This window comes from Orbicella faveolata, unplaced genomic scaffold (assembly GCF_042242905.1).
Source record: "Orbicella faveolata isolate gen_17 unplaced genomic scaffold, um_ofav_v1 contig_14, whole genome shotgun sequence".
Lineage (NCBI taxonomy): Eukaryota > Metazoa > Cnidaria > Anthozoa > Scleractinia > Merulinidae > Orbicella > Orbicella faveolata.
Window position 1 is genome coordinate 23,646,192 of NW_028301541.1, and position 20,198 is coordinate 23,666,389.

The following is a 20,198-nucleotide window of genomic DNA, read 5'->3' on the forward strand; positions in this document are numbered from 1 at the left end:
ATGGCTGCAACACGGCAGTTCTGGTTACTTGTTGTAATTTTCACGATATTCACGAGTTGGATCTCTACGAAAGCCAGTTTAAATAAGAGAAAGAATGTCTTGGTCATTATTGGAGACGATGCAGGTTTTGAAACACAGGTGTACAACAACATGGTTTGCAAAACTCCCAACATAAACGCCCTAGCTAAACGTAGTGTTATTTTTAGGAACGCCTTCACTTCAGTCAGTAGTTGTTCTCCAAGCCGCTCAGCCATATTGACAGGTAAAAGTTTAAATCAGTTTTATATCGGTGATGTATAATAATCAAAGATCGATTGTTTTATTGAGTTCATACAAAGAGTCTCAACCTGTCTATTCAATGTTAAGAAATAATTACCTTTAATTTATTTTAATTATTCTTGTCTAAATATGATTAATTAGTTAAATTTAATTACATTAATAAAATTTATTAAAATAATTTATGTTTTGAATAAGCTCAATTAAGGATTTACTCTATGAAAGATATTTGAAAATACTCTAAAAATTATACTTGCCTTTAGGCGAGTGCAAATGTGAAACAATAAATTTTCAAACATCACAAATACACTCTGCTTTCATTATTACTCATTTATTGTATGACTGGGAAAATTACAAATGCACGGGTATTAATTTGCACCGTAATGCAAATTAAAAATTAGCAATAAATTGACCCGCACTCAGCCTCCCCCTAAAAGAGGTAATTTTCTTAAATCATATAATTTTTATATAATTTTTAAAAGACAAAACACTAACATGATTAGGAAATTTTTAAAGAGTGTTTTAAATTCATCTTTGAGACTGTCAGACAGAACAAAAGCAAAAATAAATGAAGTGTGTTCAGGGCTGTCAATAAGGGCCATAATCTGTAGCACCTGTTACAGCTAAGCATGCTTGATGGACTCTTGATGCTACGGGTGAACTTGCCTGTAGTTAATACAATTCACTTACGAAGTAACAAGTTTGTTGCGGGTGTCAAGATCAAGGCTACAGATGAATGAAAACTTAATGACAGCCCTGATGTTGAATTGCAGTAACAGTATGGACACTGAATGTTGTAGAGAAACCAATTGCCTGACATTTATCAGTGCTGTGCTCTAGAAGCACCTGGGTGCCACAGAAAACTAACTTTTGCCTTTAGGCAACCAGATAAACTTTCTTTTTTCATATAAACTTAAGTGCTGGGCACCCAGGATTTCGTGGTCAGGAACGTTTGGGCTCCTCGTAATTTTTCTCAGACCACAGACGGAATAAATAAATTGGCCATAAAAAACAGCCTTCATAGTCTTTCCTCTAATGTGATTACCAGATGCTTTTTGAGGAAAGTGAGCCTGTGTTGTCTAATAAGCAACTAAAATCAAGTCTATAATAGCTGTATCAAAACCTTATTTGATTTGATTTGAAAACACTGAATACCCATAGCGCAATAGCTGCACCAGTTCTGTAACTGGCATGTGGTTTGTACTGGTTTAGTACATTTCTAGATATCAAGGAAATCAAGTTTCAGAACAAAATTAATATATTATTCACTTGCAATGTTATATGTTATATATACAAGTGTAAATTAAGTTTAATGTGTCGACTGTTTATTTCATAGTCTTCTGGCACCAAAGTATTTTTATTTTTCTATTTTTGTAAGGCCTTCCTCAGCATCAGAATGGTATGTATGGCCTTCACCAGGCAGTGCATCACTTTAATTCATTTGATGCAGTCAAAAGCCTACCTTTGCTCTTACAGAAGTCAAATGTGCGAACTGGAATCATTGGAAAAAAACATGTTGGGCCTGAAATGGTAAATATTTATCAAACGAACTGGTCTACATGTAGGATTGGTATAATTTAGCCCAGGGGGGTGGGGGGGGGGGGGGTACTTTAGGAATTTCTGAGTGGGGATGTGCTGTTGGGACCCTGGAACCCTTAGCCTATACTAGAGCTAGTTCAGCTGAATTTTGCTACCCTATACTAGAGTAACCAGTATTAAAACCACCAATTTCCATCTGAATCCCGATTTTTGACAGTTAATAATATCCAGTAGTGTTTTATGATAGTCTTCTATTGACAATGTTGAGGCTGAGTTACAAAAATTTAAACTTGCCGATTTCATTTTTTTATATTTGTGAGTGGCAGTTCCTGGTTTCCTTAGTTTAGATAAAATCTTCAACCAAGTGGTCAGTTTCGTGCAAAAATGATACCCTATTTTAGACCCAAAGGTCCTGATTTATATACCCTATCCTAGAGTAAACTGCTTGAAAACCATACCCTTTACGGCGGCACATACCTATATAGCCCATATATGGCAGTACCCCCCCCCCCCCGGAAATTTAGCAAAACTGCCCCATTGAAATTTGGAATCTTGATAACTGCTTAAGTTGCATGTTCTTATAAACTCTGATGCTCTTTCGTGTGGTGTATCTTGATAGCTTTCTTTGTCATTTTTCAAGTGAGGTAATCACTTAAAGCTGATGGTGATGGTTTGATTGTTCTAAATTACAAAAAAGTCTCGCTTATTCAAAGACACTAGCAATATGCATTATTTTTCTATTGTTGAGAGCTGGAATGTTAGGCACCTTATTTAGTTTAAATTTATTCCTGGTTTGAAAAATAACATTCAAATAATTTGCAAATCAGAAAAATTTGGAAAGAAGATACTTCTGGCCAAGGTGCAAACAGTTATACTTGTCTTGCTTATTCCTCCTAAGGACCACATAATCCTATTTCTATAAAACCTCTTTCTCTAAATTGCTGTAAATTTCATGCTATGTTCTTTTTTACAGGTTTATCCATTTGAATTTTCTTACACAGAAGAGCATCATTCCATTCTTCAAGTGGGACGTAACATAACTCACATGAAAGAATTGACTCGCAAATTTTTTCAAGGATCACAGGATGACTCACAACCTTTCTTTTTGTACATTGGCTTCCATGACCCTCATCGGTGTGGGCACACCCATCCTGAATATGGTAAGCCAAAAGTTATTAGCAGCCTAATTTACTCTCAAACAAATTCTTACAATAATATGTAATTGGCTTCACAGTAAAAACAAGCTGACCTTCATCTGGTTGGTAACTTATTAAGTACATACTAAGTATATTAAGAAATTCACATTCATTTGTGTGAACATTATGTACAAACATAATCTTGTGATTTAGCTTTCTGCATTAAATTAATTTTACAAATTATGCTAATTTTTTATTCTTGTTTTTTAATTGTACAGGAAATTTTTGTGAGAAATTTGGAAATGGTGACCCAGGTATGGGCCTGATACCTGACTGGAAACCTGTACACTACTCCCCTGATGAGGTGATCGTTCCATACTTTGTACAGGACACTCCTGTCGCACGGCAGGACATTGCTGCTCAGTACACAACAATCAGCCGCCTTGATCAAGGGATAGGGCTGATCTTGGAGGAGCTTCGCCAGGCAGGTTTTGAGGAGAACACTTTGGTTATCTATAGCTCTGATAATGGTATCCCCTTCCCCACGGGTCGAACAAACCTCTTTGATCCTGGTATGGCAGAACCCTATCTTGTGTCATCCCCTTATGCCCGGGAACGTTGGGGTCAGTTCAGTGATGCTGTGGTGAGCCTATTGGATATAGTGCCTACTGTGTTGGATTGGTTTGGAATTGATTACCCCACTTACAAGTTGTTTGGACCCAACAACGTGCAACTGACGGGAAAGTCTGTATTATCAGTGTTACATCAGGAACCGCAGTCAGGATGGGATACTGCTTTTGCCAGTCACAACTTACATGAAGTGACAATGTATTATCCAATGAGGGTTATTCGAAACACCTCTTTCAAACTGATATACAACCTCAACTACAAGATGCCATTCCCCATAGATCAAGACTTCTTTTTATCACCCACCTATCAAGACCTATTGAACCGAACCCAAGAAGGGAGACCCACCGGGTGGTTTCGCACACTGGATCAGTATTATTATCGAGCTGAGTGGGAACTTTATGACTTGAAGACTGATCCCGAGGAGCTGACAAACCTGTTTGGTAAACCTGCTTATAAGGATGTGTTTAATGAATTGCATGGCAAGCTAAGGGCTTGGCAAAATATTACAAATGACCCATGGATTTGCTCGCCTGGTAGTGTACTTGAACAAAAAGGAAGGTTTCCACCTACAGGTGTGTGTTTGTCAATGCACAATGATGTTTAATAGTGAAAGTTGGTAAATTCTTGGCTAAAAGTTGGTTAATGCTAGTTTATTTTTGTAACACCAGTAGTGTAGTGTATAAAGAGATCTTCAGTTGAGTTGTTTTTATCATAGCTTGAAAAGTGAAGTTTAAAATAACTTGGAAAGTAGTAGTCAATATATTATTTTTTATGGACAAAGAAAGTACAAGGTATCAACAAAATTCCTCATAACAAATTCCAGAGATTATAGTAACTTTTGCATGACTTTGGAGCTCTGTTGTACTGTTATCAAGAGGACCTTTATAACTCTAAAAGCAAAGTGCAGTGTGGAATAATTATTTTTCTCATTCATCAGCCTGATCTCCTGAGTATTTTATTGTAAACATTAACTTGCCAAAGAAAGATCACCCTTAAATTTTCTCTTCATTAAACATCAGATCATTACCAAAGCAGACTTAACAGCACTACCTTGATGTGCTACCAAATTCTCAAAATCTTAAGAAAAGGCTGAGTCAGCAGAGGGCTATCCAAGGATGGCTTGTGTTATTGTCTCACAAGTCGTGACTTCCAGTGAGTCAAATTGTCTGTACATATTGATCATTTAACTAACTGTGGGTAAAATGAGGGGTGTTGATACTGTACATGTCTGAGAGTATTTGTTCAAGCAGCTACTGTTCAGCTTTCTTGGGTTCTAGTTTTTCTTCAAAGGATTTTTTCCTTGAAAATTGACATTTTTACTCAGATGGAAATGTTGCATCCAAAACAATACTGTGGGGCCATAACTGAGTTCCAAAATGTGTTAAGCTGTTAGGTTTATATATTATTTTGATGTTGTCAGGGTGAGGAATTTTGGATTTTGAATTTTATAAGTTTACAGGTTTTTTACTAAGTACTCTATCTGTGAGTTGTATTTTATGGTTAGCTTATGGTAAAGTCATCACATTTTTTAATTACACATGGTGATGTTTGTTGTTCTGCTCCTTTCTTCATTAACCTCTGAAAATGAAAGAAAATGAAATTACAATGTTACTCAATCAATGAGCAATTAATTCATTTATAAAATCAAGTGAACAACATGTGTGCATGTTGGCTTAGTTTGATGTAAACTCAAATATGAAACATGATCAACTCAAGGTTTGCACAGCTTAAATCAAACTTGAGTTCTCATATTCTGGGAGTGTCCCATTCCTTTTGAATCAATTTTTGATAAAAACGGTAACCATGACAACGTTTGTACTATTTAGTCTCAAGCATATGAACTAGGCAACTTAGAATGTGAAAGAATATAATATTTATTTATATTCCGTATCAAACTTGGTTTTTTCATTCCCTAAACTCAGCAATTCTTAATTGTGCCATTAATTCTACTGGGACTTCAGTCTTTCCTGCCTCCTACATTCGTCACTACAAACCTGGACGGACCTAGTTTAGAGAAACTGAAAAATACCTACATCACCCTGACCTCAATGTTGTTTTGGATAAGACAAGATTGTTTGCATTGGTTTTCAGATAAAAACAACTTTCGATGGGGTCAAGGTGGGGAGGGGGTGCACTAAAATGTGGTTTGATTTAGTTGTTGTATCCTGTGCAATTGAAACATTACTGAAACCCCCTCAACAGACTGTTTCGTCCAGGGTTATACAAGCAGACTCACAATTTTGTTTATCACTAGAGAGACAAATGAATGTTTATTTTCCTTGCGTTATGAACAGTCACATTGGTCTATTCAGTTTCCTTGGTCATCACAATCTCTTGGCAAGAGAATAATGCATGAAAAAGCTTGCATTTGATTTAAAATTTTCGGTATTGATAACCTTAGAAAATAAAGGCCAGAAAACTTGATTCTTCAAGAAAAAATAAAAAGCCATGTTCAACAAGCAACAAGGAGAATGTTGATGTTAATCCATCTTGGAATTAATTTCATCAGTCTGAGCAGTTCATTTAGCAGAAGGTTTTCTCCACTCCTACCAAACCTTTAAGTTACTTTAATCTATTTTACATGGGAAAAGGAAGATTAATATAACAGCATGAGAAAGTTGAAAACTTCAAGGCATTTGGTTTTTTTCCTGCATTAATTACAATACACCTGAAGGTCAGATCCTAATTAATGACACAGAGGAATATTTCTGGACATGCACTCAACAGACTGATTGATAGTTTGATTTCAAGTCAATTGATGGGAAATTTCATGGCTCTAGGAATGATCAAACAATACCATTAACTTGCTGTAAGGATAAAATATAAATATAGAATGCATTTATTGGTGTTCTCTATGTCAAGAGTTAATAGTTCCTGAGCAAACAACACCCTCCTACATGCTTTTAGCCAAATGGTGTTTACATTTTCAGTTGCCATCTTGGCAGCATCAGAGTTAAGGCTAAGGAATCAGGTCTGTTTTCTGCAGGTGTGTCTTTTCCTGTATTTGCTGTGGGGTGTTAAATACCCCCTTGAAGGATTGAGCATTGATACCCCAAGCAAGTTTAGATATAACCCCAGGTGATTGACTAAAAGCAGTGCTAAAACTTCCAAAGCCATGGATGTGGTTAATTATTTAATTACGTTCTGACACAAGCTAAGTGGATTTCTAGTAAAGGCTCTTAGAAAAATTTTCTTTGTTTACAAATATCCCAGGGAGGAAATTGTACACCAGAGGTATTATTTTTACAACTACTTCCTCTGAGGACAAAATGGAATGATCCTTAGATTGAAAAACCTTTCATTATCAGGTTTTTGATATTATGCCAGAAGATGGTACCAGTGATCTTAAACATGCTTGTTCGCTAACTGCAAGAGGCTTGTAATATTGTCGTTGTTCAGATTACCCAATTTTATCCTCAAAAGCAATCTCTTAATCTGCCATGTACCCTTTTATAAAATTTGTATAAAATCTTGCTTCCCCAGCTTATTTCCTTCCTCTTTTCATTCAAGGTTTGCAATTTTTAACAGGAGAGTTTGATTGCCCTAAAGTGATGATACCATTCTAAACACAACAAAATGTACTAGGTTCCTTTCACATCTAACTCAATATTTGACAGCTTTATTTGCAGCTGTTGTTGCCTTTAATGTCAACACTGATCCAAATAAAATGACAATTCACAGGAAAACACCATTCTGCTTCAATACTTGTCTGCCTTTCTTTGACAGCTAGAAAAAAAATGGCCTGAATCAACATGGAAATTGTGTAGAAACCAAAAGAACATTAGAGGCAGTTCTAATCTTTGGCTATCAGTTCGGTAAAGTGCATATTTCCACAATGGAAATCAATGTATATATTACGTAGGGCACACAAAGAAAATGTCAATAACCTTACAATGCAAGTGTGTCCTTATCTTAACCTGTGAGGCTTATAAAATATCTTTCACATAAAACAGCATAGCAAAGCAAAGCATTTGAAGTCAATATAAGAACTAAAAATCAAAGAGTGGAACATTTAAAATTATTTTAATGTGCATTGTTTTTAAGTTTGTTTTCTTTCTCTGCAGATTTCCATTTATTTCTAATGTTTCATGCATTTTTCCTTTAGGAAATTGGTAATAATGTGCTGAGTTATTCAGCTGCATCTAGTTCTATCATCATTTTTTGTTTCACATTATCAAACTTCCTTTCAGAACCCTAAAGATGATGTTTACAAGTTACCACAAAGTGAAGATATTTCCGTACATCTTGCAAATTACAGAAACATATTTGCCACAACAAAACCAAGGGGTTCGGAGATTAAAGTTATTGAAAGCTATCTTCAAATCTTTCTTTAATTTTTTATTTTTGTGATTTGAAGCTTTGAAGGAAGGGAAATTTCACTTGATGAATATATTTAATTTAAAAGCTCAGCACAGGTAAATACAAAATTCATAGTGCAGGGATCGTCACATGTAACACTCAAAAGCAGAATATATTTTAGATGTCTTAACGATTAATTTACTCCGGTCTTTCTAATGCACTAATACCATGGATAAATTCAAAAGACACATGAAAAGCTTCACACATTTGGTGCCATCATTATTATTCTGCAAGCAATTACATTTTTAGATGGAAATTTTCATAACAATTTCACAGAAGGTCAATTAGCTGGGTGAAAAAAAGAATAACACATCAACAGCTGATTTCTTCTGAGTTTTTTTTCAGTGCTAAAAAATTTTCTTTGCAAAGTACAAGTCCAGAAAATCTTTTCATTTTTTTCAACAACTTGAAAATGTTAGGCAATACTTTTAAGGCCCTAAATTCTCTAGTTTCATTTTATTTGCTTTAAAAAATATCTCCGAGTGTGTGATTACAATGAGAAAGAAATTTACATTCTCTTCTAGAGCAGATGTTTACTTTTTGGCAATCATGGTAAACTGCCTCGAAAGAAAGTGCAGAATTACTTTAGTTTATTTAAAGTTTCAGTTTGTTCCTTGGAATGAAAAAAAAAAAAAAAAAAAAAAAAAAAAACAGTCAGAAAAATTTAATTCAAGAATATTACATTTCCATACCAAAAAATTTATCTGTAAATGAATGTTTTGGTGTAATTTGGTAGTAGGTTATGAATATCACACAGTGAGAGTTTAGTTCAATGCCTGAAACAAAAGTGAGTGGACTCAAAGAAGGAGGAATTCTTAACAAAAATACATTACATGACTGCTGAATCTACTTTTGATTCAAATACAATTATTGTAACAATTTTCTTTTGGTGGAATATGGAATGGAAGTATTTCATAGGTGAAAATTGTCTAACTTTAATTTGTACTTCGCTAATCCTCAAATGCTTTGCTTATAGCTAAATTTGCAAGCAAAAGAGAGACAGAGTTTTCATAAAATGTGTATATGAATATTCAAATAACTTCTCTTATCTCAAGATAATAGACTGCTGTCTGCATTACCCAAATATGTGCATTTGAACATGGTGAACAAATTTATTTCATTGCCTTCAAATTTCCTTAACTGACAAACTTTTCCTTTGATCTGAGTCAATTAAAATTCAAATCCCTTATACTTTTTTCACAGACCAAACATCCTCAATGGACAGAAAATAAAGCTTTTCATGAAATACTTGAGGAAAACAGGATTTGAATATAGATGAAAATTATCATTACTTCCCTCAATTATATTTTTAGCCCATAACCTGCTGAGAATCATGAAAATAAATCCAGGATATCATATTACATCAAACTTGCATTCACAATTTTCAGAAAATACATATTGCTTTGCTAAAATGTGGTACACATATTGACTTGGCAAATCAGGGGATGCGAACCCACTAATTAAGAAAACACCAGCTGTGTCGTCAGTGTCCATTTCCTTCTCCTGAAACCATTTATTGATTGAGCAATGTCTAGACCAAACACTCCTGACACAACCTACCAAGGAGCTATGTACTAAAAATGTGGCATTCCTTTATTATTGCAGATTCAACAAAATAACATAAAATGTTGCGGCATGATGAATTGATCTTACATGATCAAAAGAACACATCATATCTTAACAGATGTGCCTTTGAATTTTCTCCTAGGATAGAATTTTACAGGAATTTTCAAACAAATAAATTTTAATTTTGTGGCTGCTAATGGCCAATATGCGGCTTGAGGCATTCAGCTACAAAGTGACAGTCAGGAAATTTTGTGAAATAGATTGAAGCTTAAAAATTCAATGTCGGGATTTCCTATAAATTCTGCATGTAATTAACCACAATTCTCAAATTCTGAGATCTGTTATGCCGCTAACAAACATGAAAAAAGGTACAAATCATGTGTATTGCAAGGCTATGAATGAAAAACTAGAAATGTTTAAACTGCTGGTGAAAAATCACCAGTTGATTGCATTGAAAATCCACAGTCATCTTGTAACCATCAAGTTTTTCCCACACCTTTTAGCTCAAAGCTCACTTTGTTTCACAGACAGACATAAACCTATTAGAAATTGATTTAGCCAATAGCCTGAACCAAATATTGAAGCCTAAATTTAGTTTAAAATCCCTGGCAAATTTACTGGAAGTGGTTCGTTTGGTTTTTCAGCTCAATGACAGACCATGACTGAGTGTTACAAACATTCCTTATTCTGATCTCATTACAAAATTCTTCTCACTGCATTGTTTTTTTCATTGAATCTCAAGAAATCAAAAAGCATAGCTTCTGCAACTGTTACTAATTTTAAAGCAATCTTTACCCAATTTTCTGCTGTTTTTCATCAACTCAGGTGGTCATATGCAAAGCAGGCAGGACTATGTGTGGTTATTTTAAAGAAAACAAGTTAAATGGAACACTTTTCTTATAAAAAAAAAAAAAAACTCCCTAGGTATCCATTAACAGATAATTCCTACAAGTGCAACACAAAAATCTGTGCAAATGGTTAAATGTTTCCTAATGATTCTCAACTTACAACATATCTTTAAATGTTACCGAGTAGAAAATGGATGGAAACCTTAGCCTAAATATTTATTCTCTATCCTCAAAATCAATTTTGTAAGCAGGTAGTTCACACACAATGCCAGATTAATTTTAATGAAATGAGTTTTTCCCCAACCAATCACATCACATCATTTTTCTACACCCAGCCCACTGCCACCCTGTCAAACCTGATTCATGATTAATTTCACTTTTTCTTTTCTGGAGTTCATAACACCTGGACACATTTTGGTGAAATGAACCACTTTGTCAAAGCAGCTGTTTTAGAGAAGAAAGATTTCCCAAGTAAAGATCTGACCAAGAAGGAAGATTTGAAAACTTGACCTACAAAGAAATGTTCACTGTTCCATGAAATATTAAATCAGAAGAAGGAAAGAAAATAAACTAATCATTTATGGCATTCTTAATCTTTGATGATCTATGTGATAAAACTTGTGGCAGTGTGTTCATCAATTTTTAAAGAGATGGTTACCTGGTTCATTTTCCTGCTCTTGGGTCCTTTCCAACCAGGCTTTCGACGTTTTCATCCTTTGACCAATGTTTGCTACCCCACTCGAATCAAAAACCTAACTCCCTTCACATCTATGCACAAAATCTACTGCCTTAATTAGAAAACTGAGAAAATAAACACAAAACTGAAAGTAAATTGAACTCCAATGGTTTGCTACAGTCACACTTGTATAAACTAGGAAATTTGCTCGAGTGCATTTACTTTAGCAAATGCTAAACATTTATTACTTGGGCATGATAAACAGAAGAGAAAAGGAAAAAATGCAAGAGAAATAACTAAAATAAATACGCGTGTCCCCAAGGAAACTAACAATTAATATTTTCGACACAAAAGTGAAAGCAATAAGTTTTTATCTAACGAATGATTCTCGAATGTTATCTTCTGCGTTCTTCCCAATCACCAAAATTTAGAACAAATGAAATTAGTAATTTTATCTGTTTTTTTCAGCTATCTTATATAATAGCGCGCAGAGGGCAAAAAGAGATCAAACAGAGATGAAATATTGAAGAGACAACACAACTCAAAACAAAATAAAAATCAGCAACACAAAATACACTGAAGAAAAATTTAATGAAAACAAAATAGAGAAGATCGTGAAAATGCTCGATCCAAAACGGAAAGAGCGATCGCACTAGAAATAAAAAATACAGCAAAGTAAATAATAAAGATTCAACCAAAGAAATCGAGAACCATGGCTATTATGCCGAACTGTCAAAACACCTAGAACTCGGTCTCACAAAAAGTAAGAAGGTTCTAACGAGAAATAGCTCGAATTACCAAACAGTGTACTTAAAGTAAGATCTGGCCTAAAATATATAACGAAGCATTCGGTCAAAATGCGGCCGATCTCTAAGAATTCCAGTATACCTCATACAGACATACTCTATTTACCTTTCTAATTAACACACAAAGTCAAAGTAAAATCTAAATTTTTCAACTAGTTTCAACGGCAGAAAGCTCTTCGCCAAACGGCAATCAAAGCTTTTCTCAAACTAAACTAAGTTCAAAAGATCAAACGAAAACCTCCAAAAATTTACGCAAAAAGGGCAAAAAATCAAAGCTTTGGGAGCGAGCTTGATGTGGGGCGGAAGGAAGGGCGAGACGGCGGCGACTCGCCATCTTTCTTGGCACTCTGGCTGTGAATGTTCGGCGACTGATTCAAGTTAGTCAAAGCGCTCCCATATTTATTGCTTCTTGACGTTGGGTGTCTTAAATGATACTTGAAGAGGCGGTTTGTCCTCGTGCCCAGCCAGTCGATGTCCGTTGAGACCGGCGATCGCTTGTTGAGCATCATCATAGTTTTGCATGTTAACGAAGCCAAAATTTTGGCCTTTCTTCACGCGCACATCTGAAATTGCACCGTATTTGGCGAATAGTTTGTACAACAGCTTCTCTGGGTCTACTTTAACAGTTCCAGCGTCGTCTTTATCCGACGGTAAGCCATACACGAATACACAATAACTAGGAACCAGAGCGTTTGGCGTAAAGGTGTTGTTGTTCGGGCTTTGAAGAAACGTGAGCGGCGAGTAGCGAAAATTCGCGCCTTGGTGATACAGAGGCCCTACCCCGCTGGCGCTGAATGGCGATCTTGCATTTGCACGAATTTGTGGCGGAGTTAGACCGAGCGGTGACTGAAAGGCAAACGGAATCTGAGGCTTGTTGCTGGGAGGATTGGCAAACTTCACGGTCAGTTTAGAAGATTCCGTGGGACTTACACCCGGCAACTGCGCGCCATTCAACGCGTCGATCGCAGCTTGCGCTTGAGAGCGCTTGTCAAAACGGACGAATCCAGCACCACGACTGACAGAGTTTTCGTCTTTAAGAACTTTTGATGTTATAATCTCGCCGTATTTTTGAAAGAGCATCTCGAGTTCTTCCTCGTTCATTGTCTTTGGTAGTCCACTAATGTACAGATTGGCGTTTTTTATGTCATCGGACGAGGGGCGAGCGTAACTCACCTTGATATTCTTGGACTGAACTCGTAGTCGATTCAACTCCCTGACCGCTTTTGCCGCATGATCGGGTTCCAAATAATTCACGAACGCGTATCCAAGGCTGTTCCCGGATACTCTGTCCCGTACGAGTTTACAACTCGACACGGTTCCGAATTCACTGAATAAGTTTTTGAGTTCCCCTTCGCTCATCGAAGGCGGTAGGTAGTTGATGATCAAGTTTGTCTTTGAATGGTTATGGTCTGTGCCGTTTTCCAGTGATTCGCCGTTCATTTGCACGGGAACTGTACTATCATTCATCTTGTCCAACATCAAGAAAAGAATTAAAGCAAGAGGGGAACTCTTGGAAAGATAACGAATAAATTACAGGGTCACCAAATGAACTCAATCGTCTCGTGGACTCAACCGAACGTCAAAAATTCGAATGAGAAATGAACTGTCAGAGATGGCGGCAAAACTTATTTATGTTCCACGTGGTCAGAGTGCGTACAATTTCTCATTAAATGATTCACCCTCTAGGCGCAATAACAACTAACGCAGTGGGGATGGTTGAGTAATTATTTTTTATCGCTCGTTATTTATGTGTATTTCTCTGAGGTTTTCTAGGGTGATAAGGATTTTCAAGACATATTTTGGTCCGACATAATTCAATAGAATTTCCGCCGGTTTATCTTTTCAGCGAGAAAGCAACGTTTGAACGTGTTTACAAAACGTAATGGGGTAGGGTGGGGTGATCAGATTGTCGGCGGCATATTACAAAGGACCGGAAAATCGGAAATTGCAGCTGAATTCGCACGCTTGAAATCCATGAAGCGGATGAATATGTCTGATCTTTGGCTAAAGGGATTATTCCAACACTTCTTAGCAAGGCGAATTTGAATTTTAGGCGACGAAAGTGAGAATTTACCCCTTTAAAACTTTGACAGATGCGCAGGGACTGAACAACGGCCGACGTTATTAGTTGTACTTTGTTTAGCGCGTGTGAAGTGCTTGATGATCAGCGATTTCGTAAATTAATGTACATATTCATTTCATTGTCGAGTTTGTCGTCATTCCAGTGAAAGCGTCGCTTAGCTGTTTTGTTTTGGCTTTTCATTCCTTAATTTCTTTGCGCCTTGGGCGAAAGCAAAACCTGCAGCGGCTGACAATATTTTTCAAGTTGAAAATAATTCCACTTTGTTCATTTCCGTTGTTTGCACATTCGTTTATGCGCAGAGCGATCACTACCGCTGTTGGTAGACGAATCAAAATGACATCAAACACAGGAAGCTGTCACAGGGCTCGCTATGGTGTTTTAGTTTGCGATAACGCCGAGAAATGGGGAGGTATAGCGGGGCTTGGAAAACGATTTATTGATGCTTTCGGAAGCAATTCTGACTTGGAAGAGTGGCACGTGTTCGCTGCCTGTGAGGGTGAACTGCCCGCAGAAAAGGACTTGTGTACCTATAATGGCTTCTTCATATCGGGAAGCCCACGTTCCGCAAATGATAACATCAAGTGGATCAACGATTTGAAGACATTTATTTCCTCTTCGGCGCTAAATTCCTCGAAGGCTCGTGTGGTGGGTGTTTGCTTTGGCCATCAGCTAATTGGCGCTGCTTTAGGTGGGAAAGTAACGGCGAATCCATCACAGAAATTTGTCCTGCAGAGGGAAGAAGTCAAAACAGACAAGAATTTTCAAGGAAATGAAGCCATAAAAAAGATCATTGGAAGTGACGAACCTCTGCGTTTGCTCGAATGTCATGGAGAATGTGTTGCAGCCCTCCCCGCTGGAGCTCAAAGTTTAGCTAAGTCAGCAACCTGCCAACATGAACTGATTCAATTTACAGAGAATATATTCGGAATACAAGCCCATCCAGAATTTACTGTACAAGATTACAAAGAGTTGTTAATCCCCGAATTGTTCAATGCCGGTAAAATCGATGAAAACGGTAAGAGACTTTGCGAAGAGTCCATTGAGCAACCCTTAGATTCATCAAAGATGGCTGCTGCTTTGAAGAAATTTGTCTCCAAAGAAGATAATTAACTGTCTACAGGAACATCCATCAATGAAAAACCTTGAACTGTATTTGCATATTTCTCGTTTTGTGCAATTTAGATGCTATAAAGATAAGCTTATACCATGTAAGGAAACTCCCACAGAGATTTTATGACAAGAGGTGTCGGCTAGAAATCCTACTTATGAGTAGTGGGTGGGATGTGAAATTCAAGAGAACGTCTACTTGACCAAGTTAATTTTACCACGCTTCCTGTGACACATTAATATGGAGTAAATAAGAGTGCTGAAAACTAATTGAAATGACACAGGCAACACTTTTATATATTTTGACATATAAATTACATTGAAGTGCTCTTAAGTTCAGAAAACAATGCTTATTTCATACTGCTGTATGCTACGTCAACCAGTAGCCCCTGGAAAAAAAGAGGCAAATAAAATGGGTCCAAATCTACCAGTTACAACCCACAAACAAGACCTTTTCAACCAGCTGAAGTAAGCATTTTTGTCATTTCCTGAGATGTATGTTAAAATATTATTTTTAGCATCATAAAATGCCAGCCTTTCATTGAGTTCTTAACTTCAGGTTGTGTATGTTGATGGTTGTTTGTTCTCACAAATTTCAATGCACAAAGGGCTGTGTAGCTTCTCTTCTTGTCCTAAAACTCTTTCTTGTCTTTCTGATTTTTAAGTGGAAAACAGATTGCAAGCAGCCATGGTGAAAGTCACTGAGAGTGATTATCTTCTTAAGCCGGACGTGCCAGCTATTTTGATTGTAAGGAGCTTTCATATCATGGTGATAGGCTAAAGGGACAAAGAAGTCCAGATTTAAGCCATCCACAGGGGATAATTAACATCAATCCTTTACCTTTATTTTCTGAGAATACCAAAATTTTGTATAACAGTTTTGTATAAGATATAATCTAATATCTTATAATTTGTAGTTGCAGTAATTTATAGAAATGGCTTTAAAAATAAAATGGCTGCATGAGTAATAGAACTCTGGTCCAGTGTTTATCCATCACATCTTAGATTAGAGACAGACAAGACAATAATTTCCAAACAGAAAGAGCTGAACAGCATTAAACATGTTCTCTAGTCACCTAGTATGTTTCTCTACATATTCAAAGAAGCGTACATAAGTGTTTTGTATAATTCATGACATTAAGCTAGCTAGGCTGAGGTCTAAGAAAAATTACAAGGAGCATAGAGGTTCCTAACCATGAAATCATGGGTGCCCAGCACTTAAGCTTATGTGGAAAAAGTAAGTTTTTCCAGTTGCCCAAAGGCAAAATTTAGTCATCTGTGGCACCTGGGTGCTTCGAGAGCACAGTCCTGGCTAGTCTTGGTGTTAGAAACAGGATAACAGTTATGGATAGCAAACTACCAGGGAGAGTATAGTGTTGGAACCTCTACAAGGTAACCAATCTGACAAGTGCGACTTAGTGCTTAAGAATGATTTTTCTAAGGTTTCTGGTATATTCTTTATGTGTTCCTAGAATTTAATTCAAATGAGGATATGCGTAGTACTGTACTTGATGTGTGGTTGTATTTATGTGATGAAATGTGTGTCACCAACAAAATCTGGCATGTTATTTACTTTGCTAGTAAAATCCTGAATGTAATAATATTCTTTCTCTGCTAAAGTTGATTTGCGTGCTGTGATTTCTCTGCCAGTTAGCACTTGCACTTGTCAAACAAATTGGCCAACATTTTGGATAGTCTCCTTCACAGCTCTTGTTTGTGTTGTCACACAAAGCTTTTGTTATTTGGGTTGTCATACAACACTTCTGCCTGGTTGTGTGATGACCCCAATAACATGACTGAATAGGAGACTGCATTTTGAACAGATGGTGACATGGGGTTAAAGATGCATCAATTAATTGTTAATGTATACAAACAAATTGTTTGAGGGTTAGGAATGAATACTTTCTGAAAAGAACTCTTATGAGGAGAGAATTGACGGTTTATAATTTGCTAGCGGGACCTGTATCCAGTGACAAATGTCCAATACATGTATATGATGGCCTTAAAATGTATGAAGTAAAATAAATAATAAAAAAAACAGCCATGACTGTTGCTAGGCCTATTTTTCGGTCTATGCGACATGGCTTGAGATTCAGACCTCCTACCATGTCAGTCCATATATACCTTCCTTCTTCCACTGGTAGTGCCTAGTTCCAGTTTTATCGCTGGCACGTGAAAACCACGAGATGATGAGATCCATACACCATGGGATACACCACGTCCACCAGTCCGGAAGTCAGTAAGTTATGCCGGCATAATGACGCAATAGTCGTCCGGAGGGGTAAGGACGCTACCCCGAGATAGCTTAGGGTATTTAGTACAACAAATTTTTGTAGCGCTGATTTGAAAACTTTGGCAAGGAACCATCATAACATAAATGAATACATTCCAAAAAGAAATCGTGAAAAATAAAAAAGACAATGAGTTAGTATACCTCGTCGTCATGAACTATCGGAAAGATATTTCTATCTCCCCATACTACCTCCCTTACCACCCCCGCCAACTTTACAATCCTCCCGCTTAGTCGCTCGCTCATACTTTACAGGTCTTTATACGTGTTGCTACCGGCGAGCTAATAATGAATTCCGAGGAAGCCAAGAATCGCAACCGATTCGCCGTTTTAGTATGTGAAGATGCAGAGAAGTGGGGCGGACTAGAAATTATGGGCAAGCGTCATATAGATCTTTACCGAAGGGAACAAGACACGGAATGGCGTACTTTTAACGCTTGTGAAGGAGACATCCCCTCCGCAGAAGATATTGACAAATATCAAGGCTTGGTCATCGGTGGAAGTCACTATTCAGTGAACGACGATAAAGAATGGGTGAAAAGAATGGAGCAACTCATTGTTTCGTTGGCTAAGAAATCGCCGTCTCCTCGAGTGGTTGGCCTTTGTTTTGGTCATCAACTTTTAGCCAAAGCACTCGGAGGAAGCGTTAGCCGAAATCCTTCAGGAAAGTTTATTTTACAAACCGAGAAGGTGAAGCCCACGAAGAACGATGCTGTTACAAACTCGATTGTGTCCAAACTGTTCGAGAGCGGTCCTCTCGATTTGTTAGAGTCGCACAGCGAATGCGTGACAGAACTTCCTCCGGACGCCGTGACCATTGCTAGTTCGGCTTCCTGTGACCATGAGATGGTTTTGTTTACGGATAACATATTGGGCCTTCAGTCTCACCCCGAGTGCAGAGCTGAAGAGTTTGAGGAAAAAATTCTTCCGTCCTTGATGAGTAACAACTTGTTCACTGAGGAAGACAAAGTTAAAACTCAAGAATCGTTCAAAGTTCCTCTGCATTCCAGCAAAGTAAACAACATTTTAAGTGAGTTCCTTCATGAATAGACAATAGCTAAGTGTTTATAGTACCATGCAAAACAACAGTGGTAATAATAGACAATGAATAAACTTTTATCTAAGTGCTTTGCAGTGATAACTTCCTAGAATATTCATTACTTTTTACCATACTGAATTACTAATTACAAGGGTTAATTAAATTCAATATAATAATGTTACAAATTCCATGTTAATTTAAACATGTTTATTCACTGATTGACTAATATTTGTATTTGGAGTCTAAGGGTTTAAGAGTTGAACAGTGAACATCCACTTGTTTTAGGATACGTCAAGGGGTCTTCCTGGTTTTTAGCAGCATAGTACACTATTTGTAAATATGTGGGGGCTATTTATTTAAACAGGATCTTGACTCTTATCTTAGTAACACCCAGCCAGAAGTCAGTTTTTTTTCTTAATTCCTTTGTTTCTTGGGATATAACCATAACAGACAAAAGGTATCACTATCAGTTTCAGTAATTTGCGTGGCTCAGTGGAGGAGAACTCTAATGTGTAATGGATACAAAGGCAATAGATTATCTTTATTTACTTTTCAAGACTTGTCTCAAACCTGTATATCCCAGGGATGTCATTGAGTTTTGTGTCCCCATTGCCTTGGTCTTTACACCCGTAACAAGCTTATTGCTTTGTGAGTGAATTATATCAACAACGGGTAAGCATCAAGGGCTCATCAAATATTCACCTGTGACAGGTGTTGGGGGTTACAACCCTAAATTAAAGCAAGCCACTCTCTCAACCCCCATTTACTTCCAATGCCTGTTTATATTTTCAGTAAAGAGATTTTATTCAAGATAACATGTCTAGCTCACTCCCTGAAAAATCAGCCTTGCTGAGCTGCAAACTACACCATGGGACATGCCTATTTATTATTACATATCCAGAACAGAGTAACCCACACCAGTCAAGCTTGAATATTCCTTGATTTGACTGTTCCACTTTAGAATAAATCTATTAGCGTTCTATCACGAATGCCGTTCTCTGATTGGCTACGCTACTCACAATCTGTTCTGTGATAGAGTGAGTAGCGTTGCAGTGTTCCCTTGTAAACAAAATGAGAGCCACTTCTTGGCATTGTCAAAGTGTCTGTGAAGAGGAATACCGGTAGATAAAGTTTTGAACGACTAGGAGATTTATACTAAAACAATTAGATTATTTGTTCTATGCATGACAGTTAACTTGGGCTGCACTCTCATCAACTATCATGCAATAGACATCTCAAGCTCATAATCTAACTGTTTAGTAGAACTTCCAGCCCAGCATGGTTGTTGTTGTACCACCACCCATCATTATTGCTTACTCCCATTGATACACTAATGGATGGAGCGAAGAACATGTACTGTATCACCTTGTCCAAGCCAGTAACTTTACAAATATGGTAATGTTAAAGTATACATAAATTTGAAGTCTAGTGGCACATCAAGATGGCAATATCCCTGGTTTCTGTGGCATTAAACAACTTGGAGTATTTGTATGGTTGATTGTCTCTGTTATGCCATGAAAATCAAATGACCCCATTTATACCCCTGGGTGTAGAGACCACTGTGAGAGTTTATTGACTTCCCCACAAAGAACAACACAATGACCCTCACCAGGGCAGAACCTGGACTGTTTCACCCAGAGTCCAGGTGATTGACCATAAAACCACTGAGCCTCCCTCAACATAAAGACATCACCATTAACAGCACAGCTCACACTTATGACATGGCCACTGCTGAACCTTTGCCCGTAGCTGTCTTCTATTTCATTCCTGGTCCAATTTAGGTGGGAAAATGGATGTCTACACTGCGTTTGTGACACCTATCACCACACATTTCAATGCACTA

At 37.2% G+C, this 20,198-nt stretch overlaps 4 protein-coding genes across 4 annotated transcripts; 3 read left to right on the forward strand and 1 right to left on the reverse strand.

Annotated features, from left to right (window-relative positions):
* On the forward strand, window positions 1-15,999 carry LOC110046119 (N-sulfoglucosamine sulfohydrolase-like). Its single transcript, XM_020751791.2, has 5 exons — window positions 1-262; window positions 1,655-1,806; window positions 2,789-2,975; window positions 3,230-4,153; window positions 15,692-15,999. Exons 1-5 carry the CDS (start codon window positions 1-3, stop codon window positions 15,805-15,807), a joined length of 1,641 nt encoding a protein of 546 aa, XP_020607450.2. The 3' UTR covers window positions 15,808-15,999.
* On the reverse strand, window positions 11,603-13,433 carry LOC110046120 (ELAV-like protein 3). The gene has a single exon (XM_020751792.2). The coding sequence runs from the start codon at window positions 13,313-13,315 to the stop codon at window positions 12,236-12,238; it is 1,080 nt and encodes a 359-aa protein (XP_020607451.1). The 5' UTR covers window positions 13,316-13,433; the 3' UTR covers window positions 11,603-12,235.
* LOC110046123 (uncharacterized) lies at window positions 13,770-15,999 on the forward strand. Its single transcript, XM_020751794.2, has one exon. The coding sequence runs from the start codon at window positions 14,211-14,213 to the stop codon at window positions 15,027-15,029; it is 819 nt and encodes a 272-aa protein (XP_020607453.1). The 5' UTR covers window positions 13,770-14,210; the 3' UTR covers window positions 15,030-15,999.
* A 757-nt stretch (window positions 16,000-16,756) lies between these two features.
* LOC110046124 (uncharacterized) lies at window positions 16,757-19,843 on the forward strand. Its single transcript, XM_020751795.2, has one exon. It carries the CDS (start codon window positions 17,605-17,607, stop codon window positions 18,364-18,366), a length of 762 nt encoding a protein of 253 aa, XP_020607454.2. The 5' UTR covers window positions 16,757-17,604; the 3' UTR covers window positions 18,367-19,843.
* Window positions 19,844-20,198: the final 355 nt, after the last annotated feature.